Below are 25,768 nucleotides of genomic sequence, written 5' to 3' on the forward strand. Positions count from 1 at the left end.
CCCTGGAGAGCTGACTCCACAGCCCCTGCTCTTAATCACTCCACCATCCTGCCGCAGTCCCGTAAGAATGCAGAGCATTCGTTTCCTGCGGCTGCTGGAACAATGGACGGCAGTCTCAATGTCTTCAAACAACATAAACAAGTTCTCTCACAGTTCTGAAGGCAGAAACTGAAATCAAGGTGTTGGCAGGGCCATACTGTCTACAAAGTCAAGTTGTTGGTAACCCAGATATTCCTTGGCTTGTGACAGCATCACTCCAATCTCTGCCCCCATCTTCACATGGCCTTCTTCCTTCTGGGACTCTTTTCCTCTTCTTTATAAGGACACCAATCAATTGGATGAGGGCCCACCCTAATCCAGTAGGACCTCATCTTAACTGGATTACAGCTGTAACAACCCTCTCTCCAAATAAGGCAACATTCACAGGTGCCAGGGGTTAAGACTTCAACAAATCTGTTTGGGGGATGCAATTCAACCCCTAACATACTGTACCAAACTGGAGGCACCTAGAAGTGTTGACTCCAATTGGTAGCTCAGTCCTTGAGGAAAATGATGACCCGAGCAAATGTTTCCTTCCGTCTCTGCTCTGCCCCATTTCAGATGTTAAAGAAAAATTATGGGAGGGCATTGTTTTGGAGTGAGCTCCTGCACTAGGTCCCAACAGACCAAACTAAAGTGGCATCACTCATGCTAAGTGCCATTTAGTCAAGCTGAAACTTTAAGAAAGCTGGTGGTCCCCAAATAGACCAGTTTCTCTTGAAAACAAGAGATTCACAGCAACCCATCAGCAAGAGCTCAGTCTACCTGAGTCAGAGTAATAAGGAAGTCCCATTTGCTTTAACCATGACAAGAAAAGTGGTCTGAAGTAAGCTGATGCTAACCAATCAACCTTTAAAAAAAATACTGTTTCCTTGTTCCAACCTTACAAAACCACTGTTCTGCCATTGCCCAGCGGGAACTCTAATTCTATTTTATAGAATGGAGGCTACTGGATTCATGAATCATGAATAAAAGCCAATGTGATCTGTAAATAATTTTGTCTTTTGACACAAGGAGAACACCACCTCCCCCGTCACCAGCTCTGTTTATGACAATGATGCCAGAGGTAGCCTCTTCACATCCCTTTATGATTCATTCAGTGTGGCCAGTACAGATCTTTTACTAAAATTGTGCACTTGGTTCACCCTGGCCCACACATCTTACTTCCCTGCTGGAGGGCTGGAACACCATCCCCTCAACCCTGGTTCTTTTTCCTTTCTTACCACTGAGTCAGGGAGCTGAGAGGTTTGGAAGTCAGTGCGAATCCACATACAGGGAATCCCCCAGAGAAAGAACTGGATTTAGATGGGCTGTTTTCCCTCTGAGCTTTGTCCTGTCGGCTTCCCTATCTCCTCAACACCACCTGCCTCCCACACCCACTGACACACACGTCTCCAGAATGTAACTCTCCTGGCTGACAGGGAGGCACATTATTTAGGACTATGTTATCCCCTCTGCTCAAAAACAAATGAGCTCACTGAAGTGTACACTGGCATTTATCTGAGACCATGTTTATAAAATTCATGAATATGGAAATGGGCAGCCATCTTCCAGAATCCCTCACACCAAGAAAACTGGCACTGTCTGCTATAGGTGAAAACCTCTTCCCTTGAAGTCTCAACAACTTCTACCCAGAAGAAGAAAGAACAGCATATTCTTTCTCATACACACACACACGCATGCATGCACACACACACACACACGCACAGTATTTACCACCAGTCTGTGGTCTTGGAAGCAAAGTTTAATAATTGAATAGCTCAAGCACTTAATAACTCTTCCATATTATTAAGATACTATCCTAATATGTCTCATTTGTCAAAGATGGAAAAGTCTTGATATGGCATAAGGGTTTCAATCCCAATAGGAGTATTAATAGTAACAATAAAAATAACACAGCAACACGGTTTCTGTTGAGTGCCTGCCACATGCCAGCGACTGCTTTGATAATTTAAGAATTATATCTTATGTTGATTATAATCCTTATAATGGCTTCCAGGGTAAAAAGGTTTATTCCTGTTTTACATTTGATGAGGAGACTAGGGTTCAGAGAGGGTGCAGAAGTGAGTTACACTTTTGCCAACCAGGCCAGAAGATGAAAGCCACTTGATTGGGAAATGCTTTTGTATCAAAAGCACAAAATGAAATGGCTAGTGTTACTTGTTGGAAAAAAGTTAACTCTGGCAAGCACAAATGTAATTCAGTATTTGAGCAATACTTTTAGGAGGGTAAGAGAGTGGTTTATGTGAATTCTCCAAAATGCCATCATGAAAATTTTGATGATGAAAATCACCCAAAATTGCTAATTATCTGTCTTAGCCTGCCTATTCTACAAAGTACCATATGCTGAGTGGCTCATAAACAATAGAAATTTATTTCTCACAGTAGAGACTGGAAGTCAGAGTCCAGAATGGTCGAGTTCCGGTGAGGGCTCTTCCAGGTTGCTGTCAACTCTTTGCATCCTTAGGTGGTGGCAAGAGGCCTAGAAAGTTCTTTGGAGTCTCTTTTATTGTATTTTATTTTTTGGAGACAGAGTCTCACTCTATCCCCCAGGCTGGAGTGCAGTGGCGCAACCTCAGTTCACTGCAACCTCCACCTCTTGGGTTCAAGCAATTTTCAGGCCTCAGCCTCCTAAGTAGCTGGGATTACAGGTGCCCACCACCACACCTGGCTAATATTTGTATTTCTAGTAGAGACAGGGTTTTGCCATGTTGGCCACGCTGGTCTCGAACTCCTGGCCCCAGGCGATCCACCTGCCTCGGTCTCCCAAAGTGCTGGGATTACAGGCATGAGACACTGCACCCAGCCTCTGGAGTCTCTTTTATAAGGATACTTACTAATCGCATCTATGAAGGCTTCACTCTCATGACCTAATCACCTCACAAAGGCCCCACCCCTTAAAACCATCACATTGGGCTTAGGATTTCAACATACAAACTTTGGGGAGACATAACTTTCCATCCCTAACATTACTCAAATAGTATCTATATAGTCATTTCTAAATATACACGTATTTAGAAATTTCTAAATAGCCAGTAAACATACAACTGACTTGGCCTTGATATAACTGTTTCCATTTTCTTTTATTTTCATTCTACATGACATACTTTGGGTAATTATAAAATAATTAAAATTAGTTGATAAAGTATGGAATTAGAATAAACTAATTTTCTATTACTATGTAAGCCACGAAATGAATTAGGAGTTGTTGTTTTCAGTGAAACCTCTTCTAGTTTTTAAAGTGCATCGTCCAATTCCTTTTTATTTTGTGAAGATTTTAAAAACTAAAAAAAAAATCTTCAAATTGTTTGTGTCTTGCATTTCTTTAAATTTTGTGTTTAAACATCATGTTCTGCTAGTTGCTAGTCATTTTCTCTATCCCCTGCACCAGACCCTCTCTTTCTCAGGAAAGGATATCCAGGGGACCGGGTCCCAGTTAGTCAAGGAGATATAAGAGGAAGGCTAGAAGGCTTTCTGGGAAACATTTTCTTTTACCAAGAGAGAAGTGTTCAGAGGGAAAAGGTCCTTTCTCAGTTTGGCTCCCTCTTTGTGTTTTAGATCTGGTTGTGTGAGGATGCCTGGCTTGGATTGTGAGGGCATCTCTCAACAATGAGGTGACAAGCCTAGGGAGGAAAATCCACAGGTGAGAAGGTGACAGAATGAAGAGATGGTCCTTCACGACTTCTTTGAGTTACCAGGCCCAGATTTCCCGCCAACCTCCAGTCTTCTTGTTATGTGATCTGATATCATTATTTACTGCAGAGGCCACTGAGTGGCAGCCCTGTTACTTGTGTCTGAAAATTCAGTTCACTAAATTAATCAAAATACGGCACTCTTTTTTTGAAACCTTGCTCCAGAACCAAGTGGAAGGTAATGATGGAGTGCTTTTCCAAGTTCCAGGGAGGTGTCCCTACACAGCAGAGAGCTGTCCAGAGGAATGTAGATGTTGGCTGCGGGGAGATCTGAGCTGCCGGTTTCAGTCCTCTCCCTTATTTTATCTTAAACATACATGTCATTTTTTCATGCTACTCTATGCGGTTCTTTCAGCCAGGGAACATCGCTGAGCACCTGCTCACAGGCTGTATGGAACGCAGACTGCAGGGTGCGAGGGGCGGAGAGAGGGGGAGCAGCCACAGGCCCCGCAAGGCCGGGGTGGCCTGTTGTAACGATGTCTTAATCGCTGACCTAAGTGGATCCGCTCCTCTCCCGCCGCCCGCTCCCTGCCTGCAGCACAGAAGGAGGGTGGCTGGCTCTCCCCGGTGGGCGCAGGTGAGTCACGCTTCGCCCTCCCGGGTGGGCGCAGGTGATCCACGCTTCGCTCTCCCGGGTGGGCGCAGCTGAGCCATTGTTTGCTCTCCTGGTGGGCGCAGGAGAGCCACGCTCCGGGTGAGGACAGGTGAGCCACGCTCTATGGGAATCCTTCGAATCTTCATTCAATTTCCATCGCCTCCTTGTATTTATGTGGGAGGACTTTTAAAAATGAAGCCTATGCACAACGATGTAATAAGCGTTTATCGAACACCACTGTTCGGAGATAGGGCCCTGGTGGTGGTGCCCTGGCCCAGGTGCCACGCCCACGCCCCGCGCGCCGAACGCACACACGCACGCACGCACGCACGCACGTGCGTACGTACGTACGTACGGCGCAAGCCCGAGGGCGACAGCAGCGCGCAGGCGCACGTAGGTCCCCGCGCTTTTCGGAGGCCGCCGGCGTCCCAGACCGGCGGCAGGTAGGACTAGGTGACGGGAGGCGGGGCAGGGGCGCTGCTGACTCCTGTGGAGCATCAGGGTTGGGGCGTAGGGGAGAGGCGGGCGTGTGCCTCTGGAATGCTGGGGGGTCGCGGAGCGGGGGCTTCGCGTGAGGCCGTGGGAGGCGAGAGCCAGCCAGTGGCTGTGCCCTTTTGCTTCTTAGGGGAGGGTGGCTGACCCGCTAGCCCAGAACCAGACTCATCCAGGATTAGGAAGCTGGGTCCCGGCGTGGACAGCAGTCTCGGGGCCAGGTCTGCGGAAGGCTTTCTTTGGCAGAGCCTGTCCGGGGGCGGGGCCGCTTACCGCAGGCATTTACCCGGCCCAGCAGGGGTTCAGTCAGTTCCCATGTGACCCAGGCAAGCTCTTAATCTCTGTGATGAGAAAGAAGGGCTCATACCTTTCAGGGGTCATTGTGAGGAATCGGAAGAAGCAGTATTTTATAGAGTATTTTCTAACTGCTGAGTCTTCTGTCGAGTGCTTTGCAGAAGTAAAATACCTTGTCAGTTCCCCTGTGACCCAGGCAAGCTCTTAATCTCTGTGATGAGAAAGAAGGGCTCATACCTTTCAAGGTTCGTTGTGAGGAATCGGAAGAAGCAGTATTTTATAGAGTATTTTCTAACTACTGAGTCTTCTGTCTAGTGCTTTGCAGTACAATACCTTGTCAGCTCAGTGATGTTGCTGCGCTTCTTTTATAGGTAACAGAAAGACATTAAGAGATTTTCCTGCAGTCACTGCTGATAGAGCCAGGATCTGAACACAGGCAGCCTGGCTCCAGACCCTGTGCTCTTTAACTCCTGTTTTGCATCAAGAATAGAGTCCTGTGAAAGGCCTGACAGTGCTTGGTACTGAGTAGGCACTCCGTCAGTATTTTATAGCTGTTATTCCAAAGGACACTGTATTCTAGGTACTAAGACAATGTGAATGGAATGGAAAACAATTCCTCCCTGCAGAAGCCAACTATCTAGTTAGGAAGACAGTTAATCACATTATTAAAATAATCAGAACATTGGCAAAATAAAGAACATTGAAATGCAGTTCATATGACAGTGCTAATTAATCATACTTTTTAGATCTAGGAAAGGCCATAAAGGTTAAATTGTCTTGGAAATGGTAAACAAGACAATGGTTATGTCACTGATCAGTGATGGCCAGTTTTTCGTTATCCATATTTGTCATTTAAATGATTGAATTGAAAGGAAGAAGTAAGACTTGGAAGATGAATATTGAAGGAAAGGTGAAGATGGAAAGGAGAAGGGGTTTATTCTGAGAACGGTGACTAGAACTCTGAGGTATGGCAGAAATTTCAGGATAACAGATGATAAAGTGGAATGAAGCCATGGAAAGGAAGAGAATGATAACACTAATTGTAAAAGTTTGTGTCGGCCGGGCGCGGTGGCTCACGCCTGTAATCCCAGCACTTTGGGAGGCCCAGGCGGGCGGATCACGAGGTCAGGAGATTGAGACCACCCTGGCTAACATGGTGAAACTCCGTCTCTACTAAAAATACAAAAAAATTAGCCGGGCGTGGTGGCAGGCACCTGTAGTCCTAGCTACTCGGGAGACTGAGGCAGGAGAATGGCGTGAACCTGGAAGACGGGGCTTGCAGTGGGCCGAGATCGCGCCACTGCACTCCAGCCTGGGAGACAGAGCGAGACTCCGTCTCAAAAAAAAAAAAAAAGTTTGTGTCAAGTGTTTTCTCAGTCACCTTTCAGTTTCTCATTTCCAGTATTGTATAAATGAGTTTAAAATCAAAATGGTATAGTGAAAAAAACGATGAACTGCTTGGCAGGAGAGGTCAGATCTAGTTTTGACTCTAGCTTCTTTAGCTTTACAGCTTTAAATAAATTACAGTGTCTTTAAAGCTCTGGATCTTAAGTTTTCTTATTTTTTTTAAACAAAAATTTATGAACACCTTACAATGTGACAAATTCTTTGTAAGACATTATGGGAGATAAAAACTGTATTAAACATGGCTATTGCACTAAAAGAACCTGTTGTTTATTAAGCTGTACTTACAAGTAACTTGAAAGGCAAAATTTCAAATACTTGAGCCTTAAGTAGGGTTTCTTGGTTTTCATTTAATTGAAACACTGTTAGGAAACAAAAAAAAATTCCATAAATTTTTCTTGTGGATATGTAAGTAAATTCTATGTATCTAGCAATGTGATACATCCACAGTTCTGTTTAAATGTAACTTAATGTGAAGAAGCTTATGCAAATAACTCGACAGAAGAAATCTAAAGTAAAAGCATTTTACTAGTAGGCTAGCTTGTTCTCTAATTTATTGTAACAGAGATATTCTAGGGCATTCTGTTTAGGGTGATGAACTTATTCATGCATAAGTTATTAAAGCCATTTAAATATGCCATAGTTTAAATTTGTGATCCATGCTGTTCAATCTGTGACCTAGGATAGCAGCATCAAGGACCATTGTGTACATGGAGAAGTGCACAGTACCTGGATTGAAACTGCTCGTGTTCCATTTCTGGCACCATTCATAACTGACTGTGTGATCTCAAGTAAGTTCTTTAACTCTCTCAGCCTCAGTTTCTACATTTGTGTGATAAGGATAATGATAGTTTTCAGATTATTTTCATATTCATTATTTGATTTGATTGTCCCAGTGGTTCCTCTCACTTTGCAGATAAGAAAACTGAAGAACCAGCTGGGCGCAGTGGCTCACGCCTGTAATCCCAGCACTTTGGGAGGCCAAGGCAGGTGGATTACCTGAGGTCAGGAGTTCGAGACCAGCCTAACTAATATGACAAAACACCATCTCTACTAAAAATATAAAAATTAGCCAGGCATGGTGGCGGATGTCTGTAATCCCAGCTACTCGGGTAGCTGGGGCAGGAGAATCACTTGAACCTGGGAGGTGGAGGTTGCAGTGAGCTGAGATAACGCCACTGCCCTCCAGCAGCCTGGGTGACAGAGTGAGACTCTGTCTCAAAAAAAAAAAAAAAGAGAAGAAAACTAAAGAACCGTCAGTGATAGTAAAAAGTTCGCTTAAGCTCATTCACCTAGTTTCTTTTACAGCTCAGACTTAAACCTCTTGTTCATTTTGTTTTGCTTTATGTATCTATATTTCTTTTTCTGATTAATTTTAAATCCTTTTCATCTAAACCTTATGAATGCTTTCCCTACAGATAAAATTATGTAAAACAATTTAACTCATAAATTATTATTTAATCAAGTCTTTAATATTGAAGACTTCGTATTGATACGTCTTGAATACTTACAATCTATAGTTAACTAGATATTTCTCTTATAACCTGTCCTTATAAATCTATATTATAAATACAAAGTCCAGTGTCCCTTCCTTCAGATTAGCAGATATTTAAAAACTATATTTAAAGTTTTATGTCTTTGTTTTCTTCATACTGATTTTCATTTTTATTGTTTGTTATAGGACCTGTAAAATGCAGACCTCCAGCTCTAGATCTGTGCACCTGAGTGAATGGCAGAAGAATTACTTCACAATTACATCTGGCATATGTACAGGACGGAAGGCAGATGCATACCGTGCACAGATATTACGCATTCAGTATGCATGGGCAAACTCTGAGATTTCCCAGGTCTGTGCTACCAGACTGTTCAAAAAATATACAGAGAAATATTCTGCAATTATTGATTCTGACAATGTTGAATCTGGCTTGAATAATTATGCAGAAAACATTTTAACTTTGGCAGGATCTCAACAAACAGATAGTGACAAGTGGCAGTCTGGATTGTCAATAAATAATGTTTTCAAAATGAGTAGTGTACAGAAGATGATGCAAGCTGGCAAAAAATTCAAAGACTCTCTGTTGGAACCTGCTCATGCATCAGTGGTAATCCATAAGGAGGCCACTGTCTTTGATCTTCCTAAATTTAGTGTTTCTGGTAGTTCTCAAGAGAGTGACCCATTACCTAACTCAGCTCATGATCAAGATAGGACCCAGGACTTCCCAGAGAACAGTCCTTTGAAACTCCTTCAGACTGCCCAGCCACCTATGGTGACTAACACTGCTAAGGCTTGTCCTACATTCTTAGCACCTGTAGGTGACTCAGCCACTGCAAAATTCCATGTCACACCGTTGTTTGGAAATGTCAAAAAGGAAAATCACAGCTCTCCAAAAGAAAACATAGGACTTAATATGTTCTTATCTAATCAGTCTTGTTTTCCTGCTGCCTGTGAGACTCCACAAAGGAAGTCTTTTTATGATTCTGGCACCATTGATGCAGTTTCCAATCCAATACTAAATAAGGCTTGTAGTAAAACAGAAGATAATGGCCCAAAGGAGGATAGCAGCCTGCCTACATTTAAAACGGCAAAAGAACAATTGTGGGTAGATCAGCAAAAAAAGTACCACCAACCTCAGCGTGCATCAGGGTCTTCTTATGGTGGTGTAAAAAAGTCTCTAGGAGCTAGTAGATCCCGAGGAATACTTGGAAAGTTTGTTCCTCCTATACCCAAGCAAGATGGGGGAGAGCAGAATGGAGGAACGCAGTATAAGCCTTACGGGGCAGGGCCTACAGAACCAGCACATCCAGTCGATGAGCGTCTGAAGAACTTGGAGCCAAAGATGATTGAACTTATTATGAATGAGATTATGGATCATGGACCTCCAGTAAATTGGGAAGATATTGCAGGAGTAGAATTTGCTAAAGCCACCATAAAGGAAATAGTTGTGTGGCCCATGTTGAGGCCAGACATCTTTACTGGTTTAAGGGGACCCCCTAAAGGAATTTTGCTCTTTGGTCCTCCTGGGACTGGTAAAACTCTAATTGGCAAGTGCATTGCTAGTCAGTCTGGGGCAACATTCTTTAGCATCTCTGCTTCATCCTTAACTTCTAAATGGGTAGGTGAGGGGGAGAAAATGGTCCGTGCATTGTTTGCTGTTGCAAGGTGTCAGCAACCAGCTGTGATATTTATTGATGAAATTGATTCCTTGTTATCTCAAAGGGGAGATGGTGAGCATGAATCTTCTAGAAGGATAAAAACAGAATTTTTAGTTCAGCTAGATGGAGCAACAACATCTTCTGAAGATCGTATCCTAGTGGTGGGAGCAACAAATCGGCCACAAGAAATTGATGAGGCTGCCCGGAGAAGATTGGTGAAAAGGCTTTATATTCCCCTCCCAGAAGCTTCAGCCAGGAAACAGATAGTAATTAATCTAATGTCCAAAGAGCAGTGTTGCCTCAGTGAAGAAGAAATCGAACAGGTTGTACAGCAGTCTGATGGGTTCTCAGGAGCAGACATGACACAGCTTTGCAGAGAGGCTTCTCTTGGTCCTATTCGCAGTTTACAAACTGCTGACATTGCTACCATAACACCGGATCAAGTTCGACCAATAGCTTATATTGATTTTGAAAATGCTTTTAGAACTGTGCGACCTAGTGTTTCTCCAAAAGATTTAGAGCTTTATGAAAACTGGAACAAAACTTTTGGTTGTGGAAAGTAAATGGGATTCTTGGAATCAAAAGACGGCATCTCTGTAGTACAGTTTTTTTTTTTTTTTTTTTTTTTTTTAGCATAGAAAGTTGGGGATGTGTTAATTGTGTTTTTTAGAATATATTCTGAATTCTGTACTTCAAATAATAATAGCTCAGATTTTATAACTGATTGACATAGTGTATGTTAATGTAAGTTTTGCTCTCCAGTGATTACCTAATGTGTAAGCCTATCTGAACAAAGTGAGAATGAACTTTTGTTTCTAAGAAGTCTTTCTTGAAGCTATATAACATGAAAAGTGAGCTCAAATTTTTTTTTACTTGAAGGTTACATATAAAGTTGTATCTGATTAATATTCGTCTTTTATTGAAGAAAGTGCGTTCTGATGGCCACATAATTCTTAATGTCTGCTAGTATAATGGTTTACATTTGGACAAAGTATTGCTTAGTGTTATTTGAGTAGATTTAAGATCTCACTAAAAGCTAAAGTGCCAATTTTTACTTTCTTCAGCCAATTTGTTACCTCTTTTATGGTTGTTAATTTTTATCAGGACTAACATTTTCAGAAATAGCAAGGTGTGATCTAGTATTAGAGATATGTTCACAGAACTGAAAGCTTAATTAAGAATGTTGGTTACTTTCAGGGAAGCGTGTGATATTTAACATTAATATTTTATTTGACACTATAGCCTGTAATACTGCTCTCTTTCAAAAATAAGTGTTTTCAGATTTTTATAACAGACCCATTTTGTTTTATGAAACATGTTCATTACAGTGAAGCATGTTCGTTACAGAAATATGAGAAAATAGAGATAAGTAAAAAGAATAAAAATCACTGTTATCCTACCACTTTGTGGGACACACTATTAATATTTAAGCATAGATTTTTCCAGATGTTTTGTTTTATATAGCAGTAGGATTGTATAATGTATTCTGTCTTGTAGCCTGCTCTTTAAAGCGTATCTTTACATGTTGACGTAAATGTCCTTTTATGATTGTCTAGGATTCCATGGATGGATGGACTATAATTGAGTCATCTGGTAGAGTGCATATAGGACAGGACACTAGGTTGTTTATCTTTTGTTTATTGTAAAGGAACTATGTGGGATGCAATTGGTGATCTTTTTAAAAAATGTATAAATTTCTTGAGTAATTCTTGGATTAAAGAATATGTACTTTTTAATGCTTTTGGCTTGCATTCTAAATTGTCCTCTTGAAAAAGTAGTTCCTGTGTAAAACTCCATCTGCACTGAGTCAGAGCTGTGGCAGCATTGGGCAGGAGGCAGTTTTGGTATTTGTTGGCATTCTTTTTGCATTTATTCAAAAAACTGAAGGTACTAAAGGTAGAGCAATGAACAACACAAATATCCTTAGTCTCATGGAGGTTACATTTAAGTTCTAATATTTTCTCTTGTGAACAGTGCAATTTGAAATGACAAATTGAAACACTTAGTTGTTGAATTTAGACAGTTTGTGTATGGATAGTTTAAATTTTTATCCTTGGTTTGCCTTCTGTTTTTATGTTAAAAGATTGTTGTTGCAATTTTTAGTGTTTCCCTTTGTAATATGTGATTGTCTTTCATTAGTATTCATTTTTTATTTTGGTTGTTTTGAGACAGAGTCTCGCTGTGTTGCCTAGGCTGGAGTGCAGTGGTGTGATCTTGGCTCACTGCAACCTCTGCCTCCTGGGTTCCAGTGATTCTTGTGCCTCAGTCTCCCTTGTAGCTGAGACCACAGGTGTGCACCACCACGCCCAGCTAATTTTTGTATTTTTAATAGAGATGGGGTTTCACCATGTTGCTGAGGCTGCTCTCGACCTCCTGGCCTCAAACGATCCACCCACCTCAACCTCCCGAAGTACTGGGATTACAGGCGTGAGCCACCATGCCTGGCCTTTTTTATTAGAATTTGAATGTTAAACTTCTTGTCTTCAGTTCTTAGTTATATCTTTTAACATCCTAAAACATTTCACAGTATTCATTACTATCTTTATCTCTTTATATAAACAGCACTATAACCTTGGGTTTTTTGGTATTGATGTCAAGGAATTCTCTAGTTTTTCTTTCCTGCAGATCACTCCCACCTTCTTGGGTCTTACAATTACTGTAGCTATTTAGATTTGTCAGCATTTGCCCTCTAGCTGTTAATGTTTTATTTAGCTCTGTAATTTGGTCTTAATATTTATTACCAGTTTTTTTCAGTTACAGCTTCTGCCAGCCCTGACTTTAAGCTCCCTTGACCACCAACCACAGGGCCACTTCTTTCTATGGAGTTTAGAAATTGTGACAAGGAGAGAAAGTCTAGTTGGTTTAGCTCATCTTGCATTAGCAGAGCCCATGTCTCTGGTTAGCTCAAGAAATGGCCCTTCCTGAATTAAGGTCTACTATTCTGTTAAATAAGAATCTTAACCTGAAAGGAATAGTCAGGATATTTTAAAACTGGAAAGAAAATTTGAGCTGGGGAGTCAACTGTTGTTTCTACGGTATACCACAGAGAAGAATTCTTTGTCTCAACACTTTGTGATTTTGAGTGTTTCTGAAGCAGCTGGGTAGGAGGCTTACTGAAGCTTTAAGATTTCTTACTCTTGCCACATGTGATTGTCTTTATTGATTGCAATAATCTTGGGTTAAATTCTCTTGAGTGTGGCACTGCCCTGTCTTTAGCCATTGCTTCAGAAACATGAATGCTAGCCTGATATTTAATGTCTTTAAAAATTACATTCCCTTAGTAGAAATACACATTTTACCAAATCTGTCACTTGGTTATGGTATTAATGCTTAACAATTTTGATATGAATATGGTAATTCTAATTTATAATTTCAGGCCTTCTTAAATCTTTTTATTATACATGTAATAATATATTATCCTTTTGATATGTATTTATTCTGTGGTAAATTTCTAATTTTTCTGAAATTTTAACTCATTTTCTCATTTCTAAAACATTTCTTAGGTCTGCTTTTCATATTGACAAGCTGGTCTTGATGGAATCATAGTCTAAAGTGGACTGTGGAGCCAAATAGACCTGTTGAGTTCTGGCTCTGTCATTTACTGGTGACTGTTGGTTACTTAATTATTCAATCTCAATTCTAAAGTGCGTATAGTTTATATCTGTCTTGTTGGAGAGTGAGGATTAAATAGTAAAAGGCAGATTTAAAAGGCCTGGTTCATGTTTTATGATTGTACATTTTCTTTGAATCTGCCTTGATTTTGCTCTTGTTGCTGTGAAGGATCTTTTCAACTATTTTGTGTGGTTGTCCTAGCTCATTCTGCTTAATGTTTGTGGTATTTGCATCATATTATTAGAGATCATATGCCATCTATCTTTAGTTTTGTGGAAAAATTCTAATTCCAGAGAAATATCTTCTAGTTATGTTTCTCCTTTTCTACACTTTAGAACTTTTTTAAAGGTCTGTCCCAGATTATTTTTTTTCTCTGCTCATGCTTATATGTTATTTATTGGTCTCCATTGTTATTTCCCAGTGTTTGTTTTTTTTTAAGGGACACTTTACAGCCCACCTTTAGGGATCTGAATAAAAGAAAGGATTCTATCAAGATCCATGGCAAAAGGACAGGTTGGATAAAGATAGCATCTTTTAACTTCCTTCTTATATTCCTAGTTCTTGTCCTCGGTTCGGGAGTTGGTGGTGAGGGAGCACATTTTAAACAGTTTAAGCAGGTGGGACCATCATGACCAGCAGCCTGGGTGAATGGAGGGAGTCTTGGGAGAATAGATAAGAAGCAGTCACCACTTTTAACTCTTGCCCTTAAAAAATACTTTTAGGCCGGGCGCGGTGGCTCAAGCCTATAATCCCAGCACTTTGGGAGGCCGAGACGGGTGGATCACGAGGTCAGGAGATCGAGACCATCCTGGCTAACATGGTGAAACCCCATCTCTACTAAAAAATACAAAAAACTAGCCGGGCGAGGTGGTGGGTGCCTGTAGTCCCAGCTACTCAGGAGGCTGAGGCAGGAGAATGGCGTAAACCCGGGAGGCGGAGCTTGCAGTGAGCTGAGATCCGGCCACTGCACGCTAGCCTGGGCAACAGAGCGAGACTCTGTCTCAAAACAAAACAAAACAAAACAAAACTTTTACAACACAGTTTATAATGGAAAGAGCATTAAAATGCACGTTAGAAAACTGCCAGTGATTCTAACCTTAGACAGTTTGTACAAACTCCCTAAGATCTGTTTTTTTAGTGATAAAAGGAAATTGTACTGGACAATCCTCAATGACACATCCAGATTTCTGTTATCACTTACCAAAACTTTATGAATTTGAGAACTGCTTCTAGGCTATCAGGTGCTGGGTACTGGGAGGCACAAAACAAAGTATAGTCAGGTAAGGGCTAACTTTATTACTAATTTGTCTCATTATAAAAACAATGGGAAAACATGAAGAGAGGGCTTTATTAAGGAGTTAAGTCAGCATAATGGACCACTTAATACATAATAAACCACTTAAGGGAAAAAGGAAGTCCACATAAGGTGGCATTTTATAAAGGCAACATGCTGTGGTTAAGGACACTTGGGCCATTGGTGTTTTGTGACAGCTGGGCTCAGGCATCTCAACAAGCAGTGGTGTGCCTGCTGACCAGCAGGGCCTGCCATGGCCAGTGAAGCCCAGCTATTAGAGCTCTCTCAATCCATTTCTGCTCAGAAATGTAGAGATGGCAGGGAAAATGTAGCTAAGTCCCAGGTTCCTCAGATATGGCCAGGGCAAGCACACCCATACTACAACAACCTGGACTGTCAGGCCCCGGTTCTCATCCCCAGGTGTGATGAAGCCATGCGGTCCCAGAGAGGGAGCCATCCACTTGGTAGTCTTGGTAGTCCCATGCTGTAGTGTCAGAGTTGCACCTTACCTTTGTATCCAAGAAATGCATGCAGCTCAACTTTCCCTTAAAAGGCTTCTAGGAAAAAACTACCCCAGCATTTTTTTTCCCCCTAGAAGAATATATTAGCTTAATAAGAAAAGGTATAGTATCAAACTTTTCATTTAAAATAGTGGCCTAAGCCACAAATTTACCTTTCCTGCCCATATGTGCAAAATTTTTATTGAAATGAAAAAATACACACTAAGAATAAATCCAGTGTGATGTTGGAAAAGAGGGAAGGTTACCATTTTCAAATATGACAGGTGTTTCTGGAGGTCACAAGGCAAATTGTATTGGGTTGTTGGAATCCCTGAGCTAAATAATGGCTGTGAAAACACCAGCTGAGATTGGTTATTTCAGCAGTGCCTGGGCTGTACCCCTAGCTTAGGTAGCAAAATAGGCTGTGGGCCAGTGGTCTGGTATCTGATAGGATTGCCAAGACAAGCCTTGCAGAGCTCATGCCCCACTGTTTCTTATGGAGCCACTGGGAAGTGGAGTTCCCTAAATCAGGGGGAGTCATTTACAGTCGCCTGGCTTTTGTGGGCCCTGCAGCCTGAGAAGTGAGTCAGGGTGGCAGGTACTTGGTTGCCACGTTAGACGGAAGCACAAGTATTTGATGAAGCAGTGGAACTTCTTGATGTAACTAACTCCTGTCTCAGTAACTTTTTACCTACTTCCACACTTTTTTAAGGGTCGACCCCCACTTCCTACAGTTTCTCTATATCCTTGCCACTGACACGTGCAGGCTTACGCCAAGACATAGAGGAGGTCATGCTGACGCCACAGTTAACACATCTCTATCCACAGCTGGGTAATATGAAAGACAATTGCTAAGGAAGCTTTCCCCTGTCAGCATACTGATCACTTTTAAAGTATAACTTAACATTACCTCCCCTTGCAAAAATCTTCCAAAAGATTCCCATCTAAATGAAAATAAAATCCAAATTCCTTCCTAGAGCCAAATATCATTTCTCTTCACTCTCCTTACTTTGCTTCATCCCACTGGATCTTAAGGTGCAACAAACATGCTTCTCATATAGGAAGTGTGGTAGGCAGAATTCTGAAGATGTTCCTCCAAGAGACCCATCCGCTGCTTATTCAGTCAAATCTAGGCACTGCTGGGAAGGGACTTTGCAGAGGTAATGCGGTTACAGACCTTCAGATAGGGAGGTTATCTTGAATTATTTGTGTAGGGCCAATCTAATTTCATAAGTCCTTAAAAGCAGAGAATGTTCTTTGACTGGTTAGAGAAGAGGAGGGCTGAAGAGGCAGAAGAAAGATGTGGCAGAGAGGGTGTCCAAGATTCCAAGCATGAAAAGGATTTTCTCTGAAGTTGCAGCCCCGTGAAGCAGGAGCCCATGTGCAAGGGCTGGAGAGAAGTCTCTAGGAGCTGACAGGAGTCTCCAGAAAATAGCCAACAAAAACCAGAGGTATCAGTCCTACAACTGCATAGAAGGGAATTCTGCCAGCAACCTAAATGAGCCAGGAAGCCTCACCCAGAGATTCCAGTTGAGAATCCAGACCGGCTGACACCTTGATTTCAGTCTTATGGGACCCAGAGCAGAGAAACTGGTAGAGACTCCCAGACTTCTGATGTACAGAACTGTGGGGTCACAGTGGTGTGGTTCTAAGCTTTAAGTTTATGATAGTTTGTTATAGCAGCAATGCAGGGTAGGGAACATTACACTGTCTGTTCTTTGAGTGTGGAAAGCTCTTACAGCTGCTTCTTCAAGTTAGTAAAATATAATTTCTCCAGCAAGGCCTTCTTTGACGACTGTGAGATAGCCTCCACTAACTTCCAACACATGCATGCCATCACTATCATATTATCCTACATTTTTTATTGGTAAGTGTTACTAACTGAAAATACTTATGCTTACTGTCTTTGTCTCTAATCCTATATCACACCCATTAGAAAGTTCTTTACAGCTAGGGACTGTGCATTTCACAACCATGCAAGATTCATGAGACTTCTGAAAAACCCAACATCATGAGAGGCACCCAGAGAAGAAGCAGAGTGATTCCCATCAAAGAAAACCATTGGTTCAGGAGACTACAGCTTTAGAAAGTCTTGATCCCAGAAGACATGATAGCCACCAAATTAAAATAGGCAGCTATTGTATTAGTATATTGTTGCATAACTTTCACCACGAACTTAGTGACCTTGTAGTTTCTGTGGGTCAGGCTTAGCTGGGTCCTCTGCTTCAGGGGCCCACAGGGCTGCAATGAAGGTGTTGGTCAGTGCTGTGGTCTCATCTGAGGCTTGTTGGGGAAGGATCCACTTCTCAGCTCAAGTGGTGGTTGGGCAACATTCAGTTCCTTACAGATGGCTGGACAGAGGGCCTCAGTTCTTGCCATCTGTTGGCTGAAGGTTGTCCTCAGTTGCTTGCCATGTAGGCATTCCAACATGGCTGCTTGCTTCCTCAAGGCTGGCAGGGGAGAGAGCCTTTCCAGCAGCATAGATGTTATTATCTTCTGTAATGTAATCACACAGGCAATACTTTGTCACTTTTGCTGTATTCTGTAGGGTGGGAGCAAGACACAGGTCCTTCCCACTCTTAGGGAAGAGTATTAAAAATGACAACTACCAGGAAGTAGGGATCATGGAGCCTGCTTCAGAATCTATCACAGATATGAAATAAAGGCCCAGGAAACAGAAGAATTCTAATGGTTAAAATAAAAATCTTAGTGGAAGAACTGAATTTTTTAAAATAGAAAGGGCTGAAACAAGATAGTTAAAAGGAAGAATAAGCTGTGGAATTATTTTACAATCTTCAGCAGACAGAGCTAGAGTGAGGAGTTAAGTAGTATGACAGATTCCAGGAAATTAATATCCATATAATGGGGAATCTATAGAAGTAAAAAGGAGAGAGGTAGATGATAATTACGTTATTCAGAGCAGATAATTCTTCTGAGTGAAATACATAGTTCATATCAAAAACATCTACTGAGTGTGTGGTGTTATATATATAGGTTTTTCATCCAGGATTCTTTGACTTATAACTCCCACAGCCCTTATATATTCTTATTATAATGTTGGATGTGTTAGGCCTCAGGTCGACCTCTGGTGTTCTGCCCTCCTTCCACTCTAATGTTCTCCCAACTTTCTGATTGTGGGTCTTAAGACTCATAATACCTGAAGAGGACAGGGTTCAGAGAGCTTCCCAATAGCTGAACATGTGGAGGTTCCTGGAGAGTGGTGCGCCCAGGGAGGGCGTGGAAGCTCCAAGCCCCTTCCCCCTAGCATTTCTTCATCTGCATTTTTTTCCAGTATAGAGCAATAAACTGGTGAACTAAGTGTTTTCCTGAGTTGTGTGAGCTGAAAGAAGGGGTCATGGGAACCTTAACTTGAAGCTGGTTGGTCAGAAGTTCTGAAGGCCCAGACTTGGCGGCTGGTGTTGAGGGGCAGTCCTGGGGACTGACCCCCTCAGCCTGTGGGACCTGACACCATCTCTAGGTAAATAGTGTTGGAACTGAATTAGAGGACATGCAGCTGGTGTCTACTGATGGGTGTATGGGAAAAAAACCCACATTTGATCACAGAAGTCTTCTGTGTTGACAATTGTTATATGGGAGTAGAGGAAAATGCAGTTAGAGGGAAGTTTTCTCTAAACAGTGTTAAGCAAGAATTGGGGATGGACTGAGACATACCTTGGTAAAGTCTCTGGGGAAAGAGAGCAAGAGGGCACAACCAAATGGGCAATCTGTAAAAGACTAAGAATCAGAGTGTCAACTAAAGTGCCAAATAACATTAAATGCTGGAAAGTAATGGGGCTGAGCACAGTGGCTCACACCTGTAATCCCAACACTTTGGGAGGCCGAGGCAAGAGGATCACTAAAGCCCAGGAGTTTGAGACCAGCCTGGGCAACATAGTGAGATCCCCCCATCTCTACAAAAAAAAAAAAAAAAAAATTAGCTGAGTATGGTGGCATATGCCTGTAATCCCAGTGACTCAGGATGCTGAGGTAAGAGAATCACTTGAGCCTAGGAGTTCAAGGGTGCAGTGAGTCATGATTGCACCACTGCATTCCAACTTGGGTGACAGAGTGAGACCCTGTCTCTAAAAAGAATATAATAATAAAACAGTGCTCACAAAGTTCTGGGGGCAAATAATTTTGAGATTAGAATTGTAGATCTAAGATGTCAAATGGGTGACTACAGTAAATTCTTGTTTAGATACAGTGGATCCCCAAATTGTCATATATTCTTTCTGGGGAAGAGGAAAAGGCCCCTGAAGAATGCCTTAGGCAAATGAAAAATGAATCAGGATAAGGAAGTCAGCAAAAGGAAAGCTATAGTACATGCCAAGCCACCATGAGCAAAGGAACCAGCAAACCTTGTGACTAAATAATTTTTGACAATGTAGTTGTACAGTTTAATACAACTGTTAAAATGATTTTCTGAAATAAAAACATAGCATTACAAAAATCCAAAACTAAAATTCCAGATTTCAACAAACGGGGATAAAAGATAAGAATAAAGCAGCTGCTCATATTTTATTGTGTTATGTTTTGTTTGAGGGAGTTTGGCATATATTCAGGTAAGTCTTGATGTTGAGAGAAAGTATGTAGGTTCAGGCTTAGGACCGGGGCATTGAGACTGACAGGTGGGGCCTGTGGAAGGCACAAGGTGTTTGAAGTGAAGCCCTGTGGGGTAGGTTGGGGTGGGTCAGGCTCTGGCCACATAACAGCAAGGGCAGAAGGCAGTCAGAAGACCATGGGGTGAGGACATTGCAGGGAACCCTACTCAAGCCATGTGCTTTATCTACTAATTTTTTTAAATTTATTATTTTTTATTTTTAAAGTATTTTTATATGGAATACTTCATGAATTTGCGTGTCATCCTTGCTCAGAGGCCGTGCTAATCTCTGTATCATTCCAATTTTAGTATATGTACTGCCAAAGTGAGCACATCCACTAATCTTTTAGAACAGTGAAAAACAAACAGTAAGATCACATTTTTTCCTAAAAGGATGACATTGTCAGGAGGCTCAGATGTTACTCTTCATAGAGGACAACAATAACGATAAGAAGTCAGGATTTTGGAGTAATTTCTATGGAGCGCAGGACTAGTTTAGTGTAATTTATCAGCTACAAGGGCTCTGAGTATTTAGAAAACAGGAATAATATGGTGCAAAAACAAAGTAAATCCAGACTCAGAAATTTAGCCACTGCTCCCATTACTGAGCCCTGTCATGAAGTTGGAACATATGATAATAACTAAATCAAAAAAAGGCAGCTATCATTTTGCCATGAAAGTGACTTCAGTAGACATTTGTCTCATTAAAGAGAGGATACTCTCTCCTGTTTTCAGCAAATTACTGCTGAAATCCTTTGGACTGAATTAAACTAGACAGACCTGGGACTGTCACAAGTGTTGTCAAGACAATTATTGGAACGCCAAGAAAATGATAATTAACACATTACCTCTGAATAATGAGAACCACATATGAAATTTTAAACCTTCTGGTAGCCACATTAAAATAGTAAAAGGAATCAGGTGAAATTAATATCAGATTTCAACATATCAATGTAAGAATTGTTTATGAGATACTTGATATTGAAATTATTATTCTTCATATTGAGTCTTTGAAATCCGGTATATATTTTGCATTTAAAGCACATCTCAGTTCCACCTCACCATAGTTCAAGTGCTCAGTCACGTAAGACCAGAGGCCACCACGTTGGACAGGGCAGATCTAGACCAGTATAGTGTCTGTGACCATGTCTGTAATTAAGGCTGTTTCCCTTTCAACTCTGTGCTGTACATCTGCAGGCAGCCTTTTGAACTGCAAAATAATTTAATTTTTATACCTTTAAGGTAAAAGTTGAGAATCTGGTGCTTCACAGGAACAGACTGGCTTCTGCTCTTTAAGAACCTCTCGTCCTGTTACCCCAACATTGCCACAGATTTGGATACTGATCTTTGAAAACTCTCAGCCTTCATTGTTAGGCATTTTGCTGCAGTCCAGGCTCATTCTGTTATCTGTACTCATGTGGTGCAAACTATACCATAAAATTATTTTCAGAGGTAAAGTTTAAAAAGTAATTTATTAATAGTTATAAATAATTTAGAAGTACTACATATTGAAGACCAAAAGAACATAAGGCTATATAAAAATCGAAAACTTGGAATAGTGCTATTATTGATACATGTTTTTATTGAAAAATGTCCCTAAAGTTGTTACTGAAATTTGAAACTCACAAAATAATGTGTTTCTAACATTGCCTTTTAATTTACTGTTTATGTTATGCCTGTTTAATACTTGAGGTAGATAGAGGCCTTTGTATTAATAAACGATCATCAGCTGTTTTACATGCTCACTTTGATTTAAATAACAAATTAGTATTCAATCAGTATTGTGAAAACATCTAACTAAACATGTAACATGTGAATATGCATATATTTAAATTTTTGTGTATCATAAATTAAGATCAAAACAAACATATATATGTGTATTTGTTTATGTCTAAAATGGAAGTGTAACTGTTAGTAAAATAGAAATAGGACATAGATCAGAAATGGGATATGAAACTTCCAAATCATAAGAGAAAAAATAAAAACAAAGGAAACCCAATTTAGTGAAATTGAGAGAAAAATGTTTAAAGGTGAAGAGAAACTAATAAAAGTTTAATAAAGAGAAAATTTTAAATAGGATGTCAGGAAAAAGAGCAAACATTTCAGGATTCACAACAAATGCAAAAACTTCCTTGATTAATAAGCAAAGCCGCCTAGATTAGGTAAAAAGTTTAATTACATTATCTTTATAAAACAAAATAGAAATATTGAAAATAAAGGAATAGAAATATAAACAGGAAAGTGCCAACAAAGATCAGGAACAGGGCTATTAATACCAGAAAAAGGAGGAATCAAGGTAAAAAGCAACAAACTGGATAAAGAAAAAGATTTTATACTGTTAAGAAGTTTTTGCCTTTACATCCATCATAAACATTTACACATTGAGCTAAAAGCATCCAAACATAAATTTAAAGAAGATACCAGTCACAAACATTTACACATTGAGCTAAAAGTATAAAAATGTAAATTTAAAATTTAAAAATTATTAAAACACTAGCATAACATTTGGAAATAGTGACATTACTCAGCTTTGGCAAATATTTGGAGAGTAGGATCCTGGCATCCACTGTTGTGGAGTGTGGATAAACTTAGCCTTTTTGGAAAGGAATCTGGTAATATCTGCCAAAAGTGATTCCACTTCTAGGAATCTATACTACCTAAATAAGTTCACTGAGACGCTTTAATATGTAAAAACTAGATGGCTTAAATATCTATCAATGGAAGATAGCTGAATCTGTTCTATGGTCTGTGCAGTGGGTTTTAAAAATCAAGTCAATGTATGTGCACTGGTAGGGAAAGAGCTCCAAGTTCTATAATTCAATGAAAAAAGCAAGCTGCGCATAGTTCATGTACTTATATAAGTAAAGGAATGCGAAAAAGATTCAGAAGGGCATACGATGACAGTTAAGAGTGTTTACCTCTCTGTAGGCAGGTGTGGGAGGGAGGAAGTTTTCCATATTTGATTTCACTCACACACAGTTTTGTTTACAATGACAATCTACTCTTTTATAATCTAAAAAACTCAATGAAATATTATTTTTAAAGTATTGAACATAGCTTTCTTAAATAATTAAACTATTTTTTTTTTCAACCGGCACCATTAGGTTTGTTTGGAGAGGCAAGTGGTAAGAATTGAAAATCCCTATTACGAATTCCTCTCAGAAAACATCATGTATTGCATTTAGGAAATGGGGCTGAAAAGACAATGATCAAACAGAAAATGAATCTTTAAAAAACAGGTTGAAAGTCTCCATGTTTTACACACATACAAGATTGTATTTGGAAGTAAACCCCTCAGAATCAGAATCCTTAGCAAATAATCATTCATCCAACTCCAAATTGAGCAAACCTATTGAAATTGCTTTAAAAAGTAGTTGTGAGGCAAATACAGATTTCATCTGCATGTTAAGAAACCAAACGTTCGGAAACCCATTTTACAAAGGAATCTTTGAGCAAGCAACGTATATGCATAACATTACATCTGTGACCACAGAAGTGGATAAATTCTTATTTTATTGGAGTTTGGGATGCAGAGAATGTTGAGCTCTCACATGTGGAAGAAATAGCATGACTATATACATCCTTCTGACCTGGTGGAACAATGCAACTCCCAAGTGCATGATAAGCATCTGGAGGCATAATTTCACAAAATACAGAAAATTGCTGTAAAACCAGGGCATGATTGCAATTTAAGGGAAATGGTGCAGATAAATCTATTTTAATGGATAAGCTTAGTAGATGCAAAATAAATATGTCAGCACCTCATTATTTATTCCTTTCAACTGGTCTAAATTAGAGTGGAAAATGCACATAATATCCACTTTAGAATTGTACACATAGAAATGAAAAAAATATTTTTCCTAAGCCATTTTAGTACTTTGGAATAACTTAATCCTAGTCGAGCCTTAATTTCAAAGCCTCTCTCTGAGTCTCTTTTTCAATTCCACTGCATTATGTATTGACCACCTTTTTGTGTCAGACATTGCCTAAGCAGTCAAGTTGCTCGCCACTGAATGGAGTTCACAAGTTTCTTTTTGCTCAAGTGAGTCTCGTTTGACGTGGTAGAGTTGATTATTTCATTCAGCGTAAAATAAGTTCGGGAGACTGAACAGAGAGATCCCCACCTGGGATCACTGCCGGACAACAGGACAGTGATGTCAGTGATGATGAACCCAGTCTGAGTACCCTGCCAAGGCTGTGATACCTTGTAACCTGGCAAGTTTTGGTTTATTGGCAGTGGTACTGAGGCAGGTTAGTCTTTCTTGCAGCCTGTGCAATAAACTTTATTACTTAAGATCTCCTAAAATTATACCCAAATTTAGGAATCAAGTCATAGATATCTAGTTTCAGAAATGAGGAATCCAATGTAGTATTTCCTTTATTTAATTAAATGTGCTAATTTATGTAAACATAGTAGGTTCTATATAATGTTCTAGAGAAGATATGACTTTTTTTAAAAAAGCAAGGACAAATCTTCCCTGGTAACATGATAAATGATGTTATCAGCTTAAGATTAGTTATTAACTTTAAACGGGAGAAAATAAATGAACAAAGATAACTTTGCATAAGAAATGAAAACACATTTTCTGAGGTAACCATAAAATTTTATACAGGCCCAGGGTCAAAAAATAAAACACCCAAACTGGCTCTAAAAAGTACTAGAACTTAATCTCTGTGTTCCTTGTCTCTTCTTCATGTTCCCTGTGTTTTAATTAATTGGTTAATTAATTTTTATTTATTTTTTTGAGACAAAATCTTGCTCTGTCGCTCAGGCTGGAGTGCAATGGCATGATCTTGGCTCACTGCAACCTTCACCTCCCAGGTTCAAGCGATTCTCCTGCCTCAGCCTCCCAAGTAGCTGGGACTACAGATGCCCACCACCATGCCCAGCTAATTTTTGTATTTTTAGTACAGACAGGGTTTTGCCAAGTTGGCCAGACTTGTCTCGAGCTCCTGACTTCAGGTGATTCGCCTGCCTCGACCTCCCAAAGTGCTGGGATTACAGCCTGTGTTATATTTTTCATAAAGACAATGTTCTCTATTTTTTACTATAAAGTCAATAAAATACTTCATTGAATAAATAAAACAAATAATAAATAACAAGTAAATAATAACATAATGTTAATTAAATAAATAATAAAGTACTTCATTGGCTTTTTAAAATAAACAGCTACAAGTCGTAAAATTTATCTTTATGAAATCTCACCTTGAGACTACAATGAAAAGTTTCCTTATGGATCTCTGCAGTATGCTTTCACCACAGATTCTTCTAAAGATTAGAGCAATCTTAATTTAAAACAGATTTAATGCATATAATAAAAGTTTAAGTACTGTAATATATACTCATTGAAGAAAATCTGAAAAGTAAACAATACAAAATGGAGAAGAAAACAGACACAATTCCACAACTCAGAATGTTCTGGTGTCTTTCTCTCCAGATCATCCTTTCTGTGTACACACACAAACACACAGAATAATATATTTTAATAAAGCTAGAATTACACTGTAGATACAATCATCATTAAAACATCTCTATGTACTATGTGCAGAACTCTACATTCCTAACAACTATTCAGGGGTGCATAGTTTTCCATTGAGTGGGTGTACCATGCTTACTCAACTGGTCCCTGGATCTTCCACTGTTTTAGAGGACAAGATCTTTAGGTGTTGAGAAAATTCTTTTAAGAACAGCAGAGAACCACATGGGCTTAAGAGAAATAAGGAGTTGATAGCCTTAATAAGACCTCCAGAAGTTTATTTTTGTCAGCACCTGAGTTCCTGGGTGTTTTCTAGGGATCAGCAGCACCCTCATCACTGGAGACCCAGCCCAGGCCCACTGCCTCAAGGATCTGCATGTTAACAAGATCCCCCTGGTAATTCCAGTGCATGTTACAGTGTGAGAAGCTCTGGCTTCATGCAACAGAGGAAAGGGTATAACTGGTATAACTGGAAAACTCTCAGCAATATTTCACAATAGTACAAACAGCAGCCTATGGGTACGATTCTTGAAATCATATCAAGTCATAATATTGTTCACAAATATATCAGGCTAAATTTAAGAAATGGGATTTGGGGTTTCGAACAACTCAGAGG

The 25,768-nt window shown here is 40.1% G+C and overlaps 1 protein-coding gene and 1 non-coding gene across 2 annotated transcripts; one reads left to right on the top strand and one right to left on the bottom strand.

Moving 5' to 3' along the window:
• The first annotated feature begins 4,682 nt into the window (after positions 1-4,682).
• FIGNL1 (fidgetin like 1) lies at positions 4,683-11,405 on the top strand. Its single transcript, XM_007981325.3, has 3 exons — positions 4,683-4,769; positions 7,199-7,307; positions 8,198-11,405. The coding sequence occupies exon 3, from the start codon at positions 8,208-8,210 to the stop codon at positions 10,230-10,232; it is 2,025 nt and encodes a 674-aa protein (XP_007979516.2). The 5' UTR covers positions 4,683-4,769; positions 7,199-7,307; positions 8,198-8,207; the 3' UTR covers positions 10,233-11,405.
• An 8,499-nt stretch (positions 11,406-19,904) lies between these two features.
• Positions 19,905-20,008, bottom strand: LOC119620668 (U6 spliceosomal RNA). The gene has a single exon (XR_005237211.1). It is a non-coding gene; the product is annotated as a U6 spliceosomal RNA (small nuclear RNA).
• Positions 20,009-25,768: the final 5,760 nt, after the last annotated feature.

Source organism: Chlorocebus sabaeus, chromosome 21 (genome assembly GCF_047675955.1).
Source record: "Chlorocebus sabaeus isolate Y175 chromosome 21, mChlSab1.0.hap1, whole genome shotgun sequence".
Classification (NCBI taxonomy): Eukaryota; Metazoa; Chordata; class Mammalia; order Primates; family Cercopithecidae; genus Chlorocebus; species Chlorocebus sabaeus.

What these genes read in the sequence shown, in the direction of transcription:
- FIGNL1 (XM_007981325.3), top strand. Translation starts at nt 8,208, where the DNA reads ATGCAGACCTCCAGCTCTAGATCTGTGCACCTGAGTGAATGGCAGAAG.